The following is a 13,581-nucleotide window of genomic DNA, read 5'->3' on the forward strand; positions in this document are numbered from 1 at the left end:
GAGGGATGAGCTGGCTGCTCCTTCCTGCTGGTGCCACACTGGTGGTCCCTGCTGGGGACAGGGGTGCAGGTGCTGGGTCTTGAGCTCAGTGGGGTTTAAAGCCACTGAGAGATGTAGGAGCAGGGTCTCACCCCAGGTGGGAGGGAATCAAAGGTTGAAAGCTCCCAGGTGGTTTTGTCCACCTTCCCACGCAGCTCTGTGCCAGGAGCTGGCCAGGGTTATCCTGTCCTCACAAGGTCCTCATTGATAAGGTTTCCCCTCATCGCCATAACTCCCCATCCCATCCCATCCCATCCCATCCCATCCCATCCCATCCCATCCCATCCCATCCCATCCCATCCCATCCCATCCCATCCCATCCCATCCCATCCCAACCCAGTTGTCCCTCTGCCACTGCTACCCAGTGCCAGCAGGTTTTGGAGCATTTCTTTTCTTCTTTTTCTCTTTTAGAAGGCATGAACTGCATGAACAAGAACCATGGCTGTGCCCACATCTGCCGGGAGACCCCCAAAGGAGGCATCGCCTGCGAGTGCCGCCCCGGCTTCGAGCTCACCAAGAACCAGCGGGACTGCAAACGTAAGGAGCATCCCAGGGCTGGGGATTCACCCTCCCAGGGACCCCCCAACCCTGTCCCCATGGCACAGACACCTCCTGCCCTGCAGCAAAGCCCTGACCCCCTGGTAGCAGTTGGTTCATTGAGCCTGAAGCTCAGCATGCTCAGCTCTGCCTCTGTTGCCCTTACAGACAATGCTTCTGGCAGCCCCCTTTTCTCTGGGATCTTGTGTCCTTACATGACCAGGCTGAAATGGCAGTTCAAGGGGGTCCCAGAGGCTCAGCACCCCCTGTTCTTGTCCCAGTGTTTCACTTTCCAAAGGGGAGGTGAACAAGGAGAGTGCAATTGGCATGTGAGGAGCGCAGGAATCCTCTCCCTGGGGGTTGTGGTGCTCTCAGCCTGTCTGATCTCCTGCCAGCATCCCACTGGCAGTGCCAGGGTTATTAAATAGATATGTGTGTGTTTATGCAATTATTTTTATTTTGTTTCTCATTTGCTGTGTGCAGCAAATGTGTAAAATCGCTGATGAAATGAAGACTTAATCCTAAACTAAATGAGCAGCACACCTTGCCCCCTGGGGAGGGCTGGCAGGGATTCCCAAATCTCCTGTGTCATTCCAAAACTCAGGGAAGTTTCACCCCTCCCCTGTAGCACTGGATTCAGGGTCAGGGTCAACCAGACCACCAGTCCCCTTTGCTTGGACTCCACTGGTGGCATTTAGCAGATATGCAGAGGGAAGACATGAGAAACCACATAACAGCCTGCAGGTACTAAGATCCCACAGGGAAAGTGAAGGGCTGTAGGAATTATCTGTGAGGGAGGGAGGGAAGGAGGGAGGGAAGTCTCTGAGGGTATGGATGAGGTGTTTCCAAGCCAGCTTTATGTGCTACATGTGGATGGTAGGCAGGGACGAGGAGCTGGGGCCATGGTGACACTGGTGCTTTGCTCCCACAGTGACCTGCAACTACGGCAACGGGGGCTGCCAGCACACCTGCGACGACACCGAGCAGGGGCCCAAGTGCGGCTGCCACGTCAAATTCCTGCTGCACTCGGATGGGGTGACGTGCATAGGTAGGTCAGGGCATCACCCACATGGGGTTGGGCTGTGGGATGGCTCCTCTTCCTCCCTGGGTGATTTGTCCTTGGCCTGGTGAAGGTTTTCCCCAAGCCTTGGGCGTTTGTTTTGCTTTTGCTGAGACTGGGGAAGCTCAGCATGTGTGTGAGGGATGCTGCAGCACCTGGGTTGTGTCTGCACAGCCACAGGGAGCAGAAGTGATCTTGGTGGTGCTTGAGGGGGCACCTGGGGACAGGTTGCTGTGCTGGGGTGCGGGCAGGGGTCCCTGCCTTCTTCTGTGCTGCTGAAGAGAGAGCTGTGAGGATGTCCTCATGCTGGGAATTGTTACTGTCGCTGTCACTGGCAGCTTTTGAGGAGGGATGTGGAGGGGGCAGGTTTGCCCACAGCAATCTGTTCCAACTTGGTATTGTGGGGCCTTGGCTCAGGAACAATTGTCTTGCAAAAAAAGAAAATACAAAACCAAAACCCCAACAACCTGACAACTCAACCACCCCCAGAATTGTCCTTTTCCTGTGTGTGTTTTCAAATTGTAAAACATCAAGCAGAGATAGAAGTTTTACTGGTTTCATATGCTTGTGCTGTTTAACAGCTGCTTTGATTTAAAAAATGTTATATTTGGGGAGTGATTAAGTCCACAATTGCTTGAGACATTTGAGTTCTTACTGCAAAATGAAAAAGAAAAAGGAACTGGAAGCAAGAGAGGTTTTGGCTCCCCGTGTCCCTGCTGTGCCTGAACAGAAAACCCTTCGTGCTTTCCACAGACGGCTCCGTCCTCAGGGCAGAGGATCCCCCCTGAGCCCCTGGCTCTCCCTGCCAGCTCGAGGGATGTTTGGGGCTGAGCCCCCAGCAAAGCCCTCCTCCCCATCAGCTCACTGCTGCTTTAATGTCACTGCTGTCCCCCAGGTGGATCCCAATCCCTCCTGGCTGCTGGCAGCGCTCACAGCCCCTGGTGCCCGCCGTCCTCGTGTTTGTTCCCGCAGCCATTGCGTCCTGCCCCACCTCTGAGGAGCCTCCCAGGGGGTTGTTGCTGTGCCTGGGTGGGGAGCTCAGGACCCTGGGGGTGTCAGCTGGTGGGTTCCTCCTGGATGAGGGGCCCTGCGTGCGGCGTCTGACTTGGGCAGGTCTGGGACCAAGGATGCCCCTGACCTGCTGGGTGTGGGGGTGAGAGAGGAGCTCTCCAAAGCATCTCGTGATTTGGGGGATGCCTCAGAGCAGTCTGTTTGCTGGGGGGGATGGTCTCTGCACTCAGACTCTGGGTACCACAGGTGTGAGGGTGGGATTTGAGGGTTTCCAAAACCACTCATCCTCTTGTCCTTGGCCAAAGTCTCCCTCTTTGTCCCCATGCTGGGGAGGCATCTCCCACCAGAGCCAGCACATCCCTGTGAGCTCTCCCCTTGTCCACCTTTCCAGGGGAACTCAAACACTGCACTAGAGGATTTTAGGAGCAGCACCAGCCCAAAGCCCACCACCACACCACGCCTGTCTCATGCCTTTGGGCTCTGCAATCCCCTCTCACAGGAAGGGGCCTGCCCAGCTCCTGCACTCCCTGGGGGATTCCTGATCCCCAGCCCCAGCGTGGGAACACCAAGGGCTTGTGCTCCAGCCTCTGGGAGCCAGCAGCTGCCCTGCAGGGATGCCCGGCCAGCAGATTTACAGCCGAGGTACCTGCTCGGATATTTATAACCACCTTTTCTTGTTTTATGGCTCGGGCACAGCAAACAGCCCTCCCCCAGCCACGCTGCCCCCTTCACCGCCCCTTCCCCATTTCCTCCAAAATATTTCATCATTTCAAGGGGAATAAAGTTTCCAGTGAGGGGAAACGCAAAGTCGTTCCCCGGGCCATGGGCTTTGAAATTGAACGCGGTGTGTTTGATGGGCTGCCGGGACAGGCCTCTGGTCCAGGTTCCCTTCAGATCACACCACGAGGCAGGAAGCACGATCAGCCCCTCTGAGTGACAGTTTCATTAGGCCACGGCCGGTGTTTTTCATTTTTCTGCTTTTTATTGCTGCTTTTAAAAATGCAGATAATGAGGAACATGCCTCTAAGCACAGGGGCCATCACTAATGGCTCCCAACATGTCTGCAGGCACGAGGGGGAGGGGGAGCCGGGAGGGGAAGCCAATGACCTTATATATTTATATTTATGCTCCAAAAACAGCCTTAAAAAAAAAAGGGAATTAGAAAAAAAAAGCACATAAAACAGCCCTCCAGCAGCCGAGGGTGCAGTGCCCGCGGGGAGATGCAAAAACAGCTGTCACAGTTGATGCAGATTTTGGCTTTCCTGGAAGATTTATTAACCAAGGCATCGTTGCAGCTCCCTCCCACCCATATTTGGGGTGCAGCAGGGCTATTGCTGGCCCCCTGCTTGTGGTGGAGTGGGAAGGGGTGGACAGAGAAGAAATACAGTTAGATGGAGAAGGAAACTAAACCCAGCTTGAGTTTTATGGCTGATTTCCTGACCCACGCCGAGGCAGTCTGCAGTGCTCCCCAGCTTTGTGGGGCTGGCAGTGCTGGGAGCTCTGGGCTGCACTGACCCCCGGGGGAGGCTGAGCAGCCCAAACACACCCAGGGTTTGGGCTCACTGCTGGCTTGGCTGCTAAATCCACAGCGTGCAAGTGGCACAGGGGGTTGTGGTTGCCTTCCCAAGGCCCGTGGCTGCGCGGTGTCCGCGTGGCTCCGCTCGGGGATCACCTCGGGCTGGTTCTGGTTCTGTTCACAGCCGGGACCCGGCTCCCCACACTAACAGGCTGCACTAACGCTCCTCACAATGCGCTTCTCCCGCTCGCATGGGGCTCCAACCAGCCCAGCACAGCTGGAGGGGGTTAGGAGAGCCTGAGGGACATGGAATGCTTGGGAGGTGGGAGAGAAAAAGCCCAAAGGGAAACAGGGACAGTTTCCACCAGGCTGGAAATGCAGCAGAGTTGAACCCATTGATGTGTGACACCAACCAAGTTCCCTGCTGGACACTGTTTCTAAATCACTTTTTTATAATGTTAAACAGGGGAGAGACACTTCCAGCAACACGTTATCCTTGAGACGTTTTCTAATGGTAAATATTTTTGTTCTCTCTATCTCTACCAAGGGGTCTAACCGTGGATGGTCTCTCCTCTGGAGATCATGGCGGGGCTGGGGGCTGAGCTGCTGCTCTGACCGCATGTCTCACTAACCCTGCCCCGCTGCTGCTTCCAAACCCCAGGGCCAGGACAGCCAGGGCTGGGCTGGGGGACCGGGCAGGGACCCCTCCCCTGCTGTGCTTGCATGAGACGGGGCTCTCACGCTGCTTTGGCGGATCCAGCCCGTGCCAGGGTGACAAATCTGCTGTGCTGTGGCTGTGGCAGGGTTACCCCCGCACCCAGGAGGAGCTCACAGTGAGCTGCCAGCAGCTGCCTGGTGGGGAGGGGGATGCTTGTGCCCATCTCTGTGCTGTGCACTCCCAGTTACCCCTTCCTAGAGCCCACCCACTCGAGGATGGTCCCCTCTGGGACCTCCAGGGTGTCCCAGGGTTTGGCCTCGCCATGCACAGTGGCTCTCAGCCCAGAGCTGCAGCAATGGCGGAGCTGCAATGGCTCTTTGCAGGGCTGGGCACCCCCCCAGGGATTTCTTTGCATCCCCGTGGGGTCTCCAAGCCCTTCACAAAGGTAAGGTGATGCCTCTGCTCTGCCACCAAGGAAACTGAGGCACAAGGTGCAGCAACTTGTTTGTGGTGGGGAATCTTGTTCCTGGATGTGCTGGGTGCAGACAAACTCCTGGCACATCCAGGAGCTGTGGGAGCTCAGCTCACCAGCACAGGGAGCACAGACTGCAGCTTTTGGGGGGCTCTGAAGAGCCTTTCACACAGGGGTGGGAGAAAGGGGGGAACCCCAGATCTGCGTCATCACCACACTCCAGCCAGCCCAGCTGTAATCCCCCCAGTTACCATGGAATTATCCCCTCTGGCTCGTGGGCTCACGTCCTGCTGAGATTGTCACTTCTCAGAAGGTGGAGGTGAGGCCAGAGCGTCACCAGCATTGAGGTGCTGAGCAGGGCAGCAGTGAGGCAGTGACAGCAGAGCTGGGATGGAGGAGGGTGGAAAAGAATCTGAGAGTGTATGTGTGTGTGTGAAGCTTTGTCCTCTCCCTGCCTGAGCGACGGAGGCCTCACCAAAGCCCTGGGTGGCAGCAGCCCCCTCCAAGCTTTCTGCCAACCCAGAACAGGGTTTCCCCCTTCACAGAGGGGTTTGCAGTGGTGCTCTGGCCGTGCTAACTAAGCTCATACCCAATGCCCACCCTGGGCAGCTGCCCCGGGATGGTGGGTGGGTGAAATGCCAGGTGAAATTCCCAAAGGTGCAAAGAAACCAGGAGGGGTTCACAGTGCTGGAGGAGGCTGTGAGCACAGTGACAGTGTGCCCAGGGCACCACATTCATTCTCTGGAGAGCTCCATCCTCCCTGCTGCAGCTGCTTCCCCAGCTCCATCCCGCTGGCAGCAGCACCTGAGCCAAACCAATCCTCTCATCTCAGCAGCGACCTTGTTAAATCAATCCTCCCCGGGCTGCTTCTGCATCAGCTGCTGGAACAAAGGCTGGCGTTGAACAAATGATTCCCTGGCCTTTCAGAAAGTTTCCCTTCCCTTGGGCACGGTGTCACCCGCCCTGTGTCCCTGGCCCCTGGCACGCCTGGGCAGCGCGAGGACCTGGCTGGAGGAATAATATCTGCAGAAATCCTTCCCCTGCCGTTAGGTTTTGTAATTGTGCTGGCGATTAATTTCATAAAATGGTCCCTTTTGTTCTCTTATTATGGGACATCATAAAAATAGCAGTGGCAAGACGAGCACAGAGCGATCCCAGCTCCCGGGCCCCGCGGCAAATGGTTGGATGGTTCAGTCATTCCTACCCCATGTGGTGCTTGCAAAGAGCAGGAGAACCTGGGATTTGCTCTTTCCAAGGAATTTCTTCAAGGCATTTTCATCTTGGGTTCCTTGAAGCCCAAATGCCTCATTTATCCAAGCAACCAGCCTTTTGAAAGGAATATTTTATTATCCTTTGTGAACAACTTAATGCACTTCAAACCATTGTTCTGGTGGTTAGGGTTGAAATTGAGGATTGATCTCACAGGGAAGCTGTCAAGCTGAAAATGCTTCATTTAAATTAGTGTCCCTTCTAGTCCTACCAACAACAGCTGACTTTGATAATACTGAAATAATTAGCTCTTTTTTTTTTTTCAATTGGATTTTTTTTTCCACTGATGCTGCCTGCCTCTGAGTGTGTGTTTTAATTATATGATGTGTCTCCCAAATTAGCCTGAGACACATCTCAGTGGCTGAGCAGTGGGTGACGGTCAGGGGCTGACAGCACAGGGTCACCCGTGGCTTTGTGGCTTGGTGGCAGCAAGGAGGACAGGACACCCCTGCCACCCCCCTGGGGGACTGGGGCTGTGCACCCCCATCCCTGGGAGCTGCAGCCTGGCAGGACCTGTGTCTGGCTGCTTTTGCACAAGCGCTGTGACTTTGAATTCCTCAGTTTGGGAAATTGGACTCCTCCTGTCTGGAGCTGCCCAAGGTGGCCCCCAGGAGGCCCTGCCTGTCTGTGGGGCACACCAGCCCCATGTGTTCATCGTTTCACGCCTCTGTGGCCTCGCTGCTGTTGTGTGAGAGCCAAGGGAGCTTTCCATGGGCTCTGCAGGGAGCTTTGTACCCACTGCCACTCCCAGGCCGTGGCGTGGGGGACATCTGGGTGGCATGACTCCCCCAGCCTTTTGCACAGGGGTCCTCACCCAGCCTTTCCGTCCCTTTGCCATGCAGAGACGTGTGCTGTGAACAACGGGGGCTGTGACAGCAAGTGCCACGACGCGGCCACCGGCGTCCACTGCAGCTGCCCCATGGGCTTCATGCTCCAGCCTGACAGGAAGACCTGCAAAGGTAGGTGGGTGTGAGTGGGGCTGGGGGCTCACTGCTCACCCCTGGGTGCCCCAGGTCCCCGTTGTGTCCTCAGTGCCCTCAGAAAAGGCTCAGATTTAGCTCAGATCCACACTGTCCCCAGTGCTCACCGGCTTGGTGTTTGCATCCATGGAGTGGGGACAGGAATCACCCCCTGCATGGGGACTGGCATGCCTTGCTGCAGGCACCATGCTTGGCCTCATGCCCCTCAGAAGCCTGTGGGGAGGAGGAAAAGGGGGTCAGGACAAGTTGGAGGCAGCCCTTGTGGGGCTAGAGGGTCCTGGCCCATCTCACTCCACCCCAGTGCCTGAGCTGCCCCAGGGGAAGGGCTGGGTGTGCAGGGAATGCACATCTGCTCTGAGGGTGTGAGATGCACAAGTCCCTCTTGGGACACTGCCAAGCCAGGTCCTAGCACCAGGTCCCTGCTTTCCCTGCACCCCAAATTTTCCCCCCTCAGGGCTGGCCAGTGCCTGCATTGTGTCTTTTGGCAGCTCTCAGAACTTGACCCCAGCTGAAAGGAAAGCCTGTCCCACTGCTGGCTGCCTGTCTACCTGTTGACTGCTTCCAGAACCCCTTGTCCCTGGTATTTTATCAGAGCATCCACCCCGCTCCAGCTCTGCAGTTCCCAGCGATGTGCAATAACCCAGAGCCACGTCCCCTGTGTCTGGGGTTTTATTAGGGCTGCAGGCAGGTTTACAGCTTGCTCCCTCACAATCATAAAAAGAAAGCCTCAGCCCCAGAGAGGCAGAGCTGCTGCCCCAGCACTGGGGGATGGAGGGACAGGGCAAGCTGCTGCCTCCTCCTGGTCTCCTTCCATTTCACACGTTGTTTCCTAACAGTAAATTTTGTGATTAGTGGGAAAACAACCACGTCAGCCACGTTCCCCTGCTGACCATCAGAGCCCAAAGGGTTTCCTCCATTGTCCCTCATGGTGGGGACAGCATCCAGAGGGGAGCCCTGGGCTCTCCTGGCCGAGCATCCCAGCCATGGTGTGACCCTTGGGTGTCCCTTGTCCCCACCAGACATCGACGAGTGCCGGCTCAACAACGGCGGCTGTGACCACATCTGCAGGAACACTGTGGGCAGCTTTGAGTGCAGCTGCAAGAAGGGCTACAAGCTGCTCATAAACGAGAGGAACTGCCAAGGTAAGGGGCACTGAGTGCCCAGGGCCCCTGCCCTGCCCCTCCCTGCACTCCCATGGCTGCTGCTGCAGCAGTGCTGCCCCGGCTGCTCATTCCTCTGGCCCTTCCTGTGGACTGCATGCATCCTTCAGGGGGTTAGTGCTGGATTCAGGCTCTGGTTTGGGGCTTAGCCCTTCAGTCTCAGAGCTGGGGACTTGTGGGCTCTTGCAGAGTTAAAGCCAGCAATCAGGCAGCTGCCAGGGTTCCCAGTTCTTGGAGGGCAGGAATGGGGAGAAGATGCCTCCTGCTCACTCCAGCTGGAGCTGGCTGCTCCATGCTGCTTCTTCCACGTTTTTCTCCCTGTCCCAACATCTTTGTGCACATCTCCCATAAGCCCAGGAGGTCAGTGCTGCCCCCGCAGCCCATGGCCGAGGTCAGCACGGCAGGTGTGCCTGAGCCTGAGCGCTGCCTCCTGAAAACACAGGGCCGGGGAAGGAAGGAGGGGCTGGCCTGCTCCGGGGCTGCCACTGCTTTCATCTCCGTCCAGGTTCTGTGCTCGGGGAGTTTGACGTGAGCGCAGCAATTAACTTAATGAAGCCAATGAAATGATGCTCCAGCCCACCGGGCTGGGTTCACCATTGCTGGCACCGTCCCCGAGGCAGGACCTGCCCGCACAGCATTCCCGATCCCTTCCTGGCATCCTCCTGATCCTTCCCTGCCCCGGACAGGCAGCAGCTGGGGGCTCCTGCATCCCTACCGTGCCAGGGACAGGATTTTGGCTCTGTTTGGCCCGTTTGAGGTGCAGAGGGGCTGCAGGAGCTTGTGGCAGGGGGATGAGGAGGGTGCAGTGGGTGAGGAGGAGCCTGGGGGCAGGGAGGGAGCCCAGGGCTCTGGAGCATACTGGTGATGGATCTCCAGAGCATCCTGAATGCCCAGAATTGTACTGAGTGCCCAGAGCAGTCTGGTTCTGGATCCTTGGAGGATACCAGGGCAGGGTCCCACAGCATCCCAGCTCAGCCCTCAGCTTGCTGGAGGAGCTGGAGCACAAAGGAGACAATCCTGTGCCCGGGATGGCCCCTCTGCCGTGCCAGCTCTCACCTCCTCCCCTTGCCCTTCCTCCAGACATCGACGAGTGCTCCTTTGACCGCACCTGCGACCACCTGTGCATCAACACCCCCGGCAGCTTCCAGTGCCTCTGCCACAAGGGCTACACCCTCTATGGACTCACCCACTGCGGAGGTAGGGCCAGCTGAGGGCTGGCAGCCCCTCACCCACCGGCCTGGGGTCCCAGGGGTGGGACAGCCCCGGGCCCGGCTGCCGTGGGACCCCTGGGGACCCTGCCCACCCCCAGGGCCCGTGGGGACGGTCGGTTCCACGCACAGCCCAGGCAGGGACGGGGCTCACAGCCAGACTCGCTGGTGTCTGCAACTTCAAACAGAGCGACAGGAACAATTTGCGACTTGTCTGCAGCGGGAGAGAGAGAGAGAGGGAGAAATCCCCGGCGTTTTTGGCAGGGAGCTGTGACGGGGTGGGAAGGGGAACATCAAAAGGGTTTGATTTAAATTTCACAAGGCAGATAGCTCCCAAGGGCGGGGGCGTGCTGCGCCCGGGAAGCGGGAGGTGGATGAAACACACAGGGGCTGCCGAGCGTGTTGTGGCAGCGGTGCCGGCGGCCCGGGACCAGAGCCTGGGTGCTCCGGGGCTGGGTCAGCGACCCTCCGAATATTTCTGAGCTACATGGTCAACCTGAGCCCTTGGCACTGTCTGGGGTGGCCCTGCAGCAGAGATTGATGGCTCCCACCAATGCCCCGAGTGAGGGCGAGCTGGGCAGGGAGGGCTGTGACAGGGACAGCTCCATCCCTGACCTGAAGGATCATTTCAGGCAGGAGGGCCCTGCTGAGGAGAGGGACCAGGGCTGAGCCTTTTGGGTTCAGTTTTTAAGTGCTTCCATGTTGGCTCTGTCTCCTGTGCCCCCAGCCCACGAGGGGCTGGGGCTGGGCTCAGCCTGGATGGGCTGCACCCGTCCCTGCCTGGCCTCTGGGGACACCGGGAGCTGGGCTGTCCCTTATCCCCATGGAGCTGGCACAGCTATGGGGAGCTGGCACTGCTGGAAATGCCCTGAGGTGCAGATCCCCAAATCCAGCTGGGCTTGGATTTATCCATCCAGAATCCCAGCCCTGAGAAATGCAGTGATTCAGTGTCAGAGCCGAGGGGTCCCACTGCCCCTCAGCCACTGTCCCTTCCTCTGTTCCCACAGACATCGATGAGTGCAGCATCAACAGGGGTGGCTGCAAATTCGGCTGCATCAACACTCCTGGCAGCTACCAGTGTACCTGTCCTGCTGGCTGCAAGCTGCACTGGAACAAGAAGGACTGTGTGGGTATGTCAGGCCAGGAGCCAGCAGGGCCAGGGAGGAGCTGGGGGCTCTGGGATGTCAGGCTGGGGTCCCTGTGCCATGCTCTGGCACCGTCTCCTCCCTGGTGAATCCCCCATGAGCTGGAGGGCACAGGGGTCCCTCGTGGGTCTCTGTGCTGTGCCAGCCATGGGCATCCCTGATTGTCATCACCAGCTGGTGCTTGTCCCTTGGAGCTGGTGAAGTGCCTGCCAGGTTCGGTGCCACCACGGGCCACCCTCACGTGCAACAAGATGGGCAAGAAGGACAGCTGTGCCCTTTCCTGCACCTCCAAGGCCCGATTTCTGCCAGGTACTGGTACTAATGCCACCACCAGCATGAGCAGGGGGGTCCGCATTTCCTTACATGGCCCAAACTGAGGGGAGTAGACTGGCTACACAGCCAGAGTGCAGGAGGGAGGGATGCTGTTGCTTAGGAGGGTTCATTGTTGGGTGTAGATCCACGGGACAGATCCCTGGTTCAGGATCTCTATGGCAGGGTGCTGGGCATCACCCCCCCACAGCACAGCCTGCCTGCATCACCCTGGCAGAGCCAACTCCCCTTTCTCCCTCACAGAGTCCGACAGCAGCTACACAGTGAGCTGTGGGACCCCCGTCCTGCGGCAGGGCCAGCACAGAGCCACCAACAGCAGCCAGCAGTGCCTCGGTAAGGGGGCTCCTGGGGTGCCCACAGCTGCCAGCAGCCTGGCTGGGCCATGCCAGCTTGCTGAGCACCCACCTGTTCTTTCAGAGACTGTGGCTGCCCCCGTCAAGCAGAAAGCCTCCTTCAAGATCAAGGATGCCAAGTGCCACCTGCACCCCCGGGCCAAGGGCAAGCAGGAGGAGGCCGGGAAGGCTGGGACACAAGGTGAGCTGGGATGGTGGGGAGGTGCCTGTGCCCCAGCAGGGAGGGGGTGCTGACCTGTCCCTCCCTGCAGGTGGCTCGGCACCGTGCTCTGACTGCCAGGTCACCTTCGTCAACCTCAAGTGCGACTCGTCCAAGAAGGGGAAGGGGCGCCGGGCTCGCAACTCCCCCAGCAAAGAGGTGACACGGATCACGCTGGAGTTTGAGGCAGAGATCAAGCCTGAGGAGATCACAGGTGGGCACAGCACTGGCCTGACCTATCCTGGGTCAGCACATGTGGTGGGACCAGGGACACGGTACCATCCCCGTGCAGCAAGGAGAGATAAACCAGTCCTCATCTTGCACTGGATTGGCACACGCTGGGTAGCACTTGCAGCTGAGCATTTGGGGGATGGTTTTAGTGCTTCTGGGCTTCCCTCTGCACCCCTCCCTTCTTACTGCATTCCTCCTGTACCCCCATTCCCCTCTGCGCCACCCAGCCAGCTGCAACCTGCACTGCCTGCGACAGCGAGTGGAGAAGAAGCTGAAGTCGGCCATCAAAGCCCTGAAGAAATCCATCAACCAGGAGCGGTTCCTGCTGCGCTTCTCGGGGATGGAGTACGAGGTGGCCCGGAAGCTGAGCGTGGCCCCGGAGCGGCAGGAGAGCTGCGGGCCGGGCCAGCAGCGCCTGGCCAGCAAGTGTGGTAAGGAGGAGTGTGGCGGGGTGACGAGGGGACCCGGCGGTGACAGCCCCCACAGCATCACCGACGGCCCCCCCGGCTCTCAGTCAGCTGCTCGCAGGGAACCTATTACCACGGGCAGACGGAGCAGTGCGTGCCCTGCCCGCCCGGCACCTACCAGGAGAGGGAGGGGCAGCTCTCCTGTGACCTGTGTCCCCGCGGCGACACCTTCGGACCCATCGGAGCCACCAACATCACCGGCTGCACCGGTAAGGAGGCGCACTTAGGGGATGCCCAGGGCTGCAACCTCAACCATTAGCCAGCAGACAGGAGAGCCTTGAGCATCCCTAGGGCTCACAGAAGTTGATGGTTTGGGTGTTTATTGTTTAGAGGGGATCCCAGGAAGGAAGGGCAGCACTTGCTCTGGGTGTACTGGTGGTGCCGAGGCTGAGGGGGAAGAGGATCTGGGTATGCGGCGGGAGAGCCTTGGGCATGTGGGGTGCCAGGACTGAACAATGCCTTGCCTGCAGGTCAGTGTCCCCCTGGCCAGCACTCTGCTGATGGCTTCAAGCCCTGCCAGCCGTGTCCCCGTGGCTCCTACCAGCCCGAGGTGGGACGGGCGCTCTGCTTCCCCTGCGGCGGGGGGCTGACCACCCGCCACGAGGGAGCCCTCTCCTTCCAGGACTGCGACACCAAAGGTAGGGCAGAGCTGGTCCCCAGCACGGGGCCACCCAGCAGGGCTGTGCCAGCAGCTGACACAGCCCCCTGTGCTCCCTGACCCCCCAGTGCAGTGCTCCCCTGGGCACTACTACAACACGAGCGTGCACCGCTGCATCCGCTGCGCCGTGGGCACCTACCAGCCCGATTTCCGGCAGAATTACTGCATCTCCTGCCCTGGCAACACCACCACCGACTTCGACGGCTCCACCTCGGTGTCCCAGTGCAAAAGTAGGCGAGCTGGGGTGCAGCAGAAGGGGGGGGGGGACGGGTGTGGGGTCCTCCTTCA

At 58.7% G+C, this 13,581-nt stretch overlaps 1 protein-coding gene across 2 annotated transcripts in view; it reads left to right on the forward strand.

The window, feature by feature from the left end:
* SCUBE3 (signal peptide, CUB domain and EGF like domain containing 3) overlaps positions 1-13,581 on the forward strand; it is a 31,573-nt gene that overhangs the window by 13,160 nt on the left and 4,832 nt on the right. Inside the window, exons 5-19 of one of the 2 annotated variants that reach the window (XM_030965573.1) lie at positions 451-576; positions 1,508-1,624; positions 4,630-4,677; positions 7,405-7,521; positions 8,562-8,684; positions 9,783-9,899; positions 10,918-11,040; positions 11,230-11,364; positions 11,629-11,718; positions 11,803-11,919; positions 11,990-12,151; positions 12,396-12,599; positions 12,683-12,844; positions 13,106-13,273; positions 13,362-13,523. In XM_030965573.1, coding sequence (XP_030821433.1) covers positions 451-576; positions 1,508-1,624; positions 4,630-4,677; positions 7,405-7,521; positions 8,562-8,684; positions 9,783-9,899; positions 10,918-11,040; positions 11,230-11,364; positions 11,629-11,718; positions 11,803-11,919; positions 11,990-12,151; positions 12,396-12,599; positions 12,683-12,844; positions 13,106-13,273; positions 13,362-13,523 — 1,971 coding nt within the window. The remainder of the gene's footprint in view (positions 1-450; positions 577-1,507; positions 1,625-4,629; positions 4,678-7,404; positions 7,522-8,561; positions 8,685-9,782; positions 9,900-10,917; positions 11,041-11,229; positions 11,365-11,628; positions 11,719-11,802; positions 11,920-11,989; positions 12,152-12,395; positions 12,600-12,682; positions 12,845-13,105; positions 13,274-13,361; positions 13,524-13,581) is intronic. The other variant, XM_030965574.1, reaches the window with a different exon arrangement.

The sequence above is a fragment of the Camarhynchus parvulus genome, chromosome 26 (genome assembly GCF_901933205.1).
Source record: "Camarhynchus parvulus chromosome 26, STF_HiC, whole genome shotgun sequence".
Taxonomy (NCBI): domain Eukaryota; kingdom Metazoa; phylum Chordata; class Aves; order Passeriformes; family Thraupidae; genus Camarhynchus; species Camarhynchus parvulus.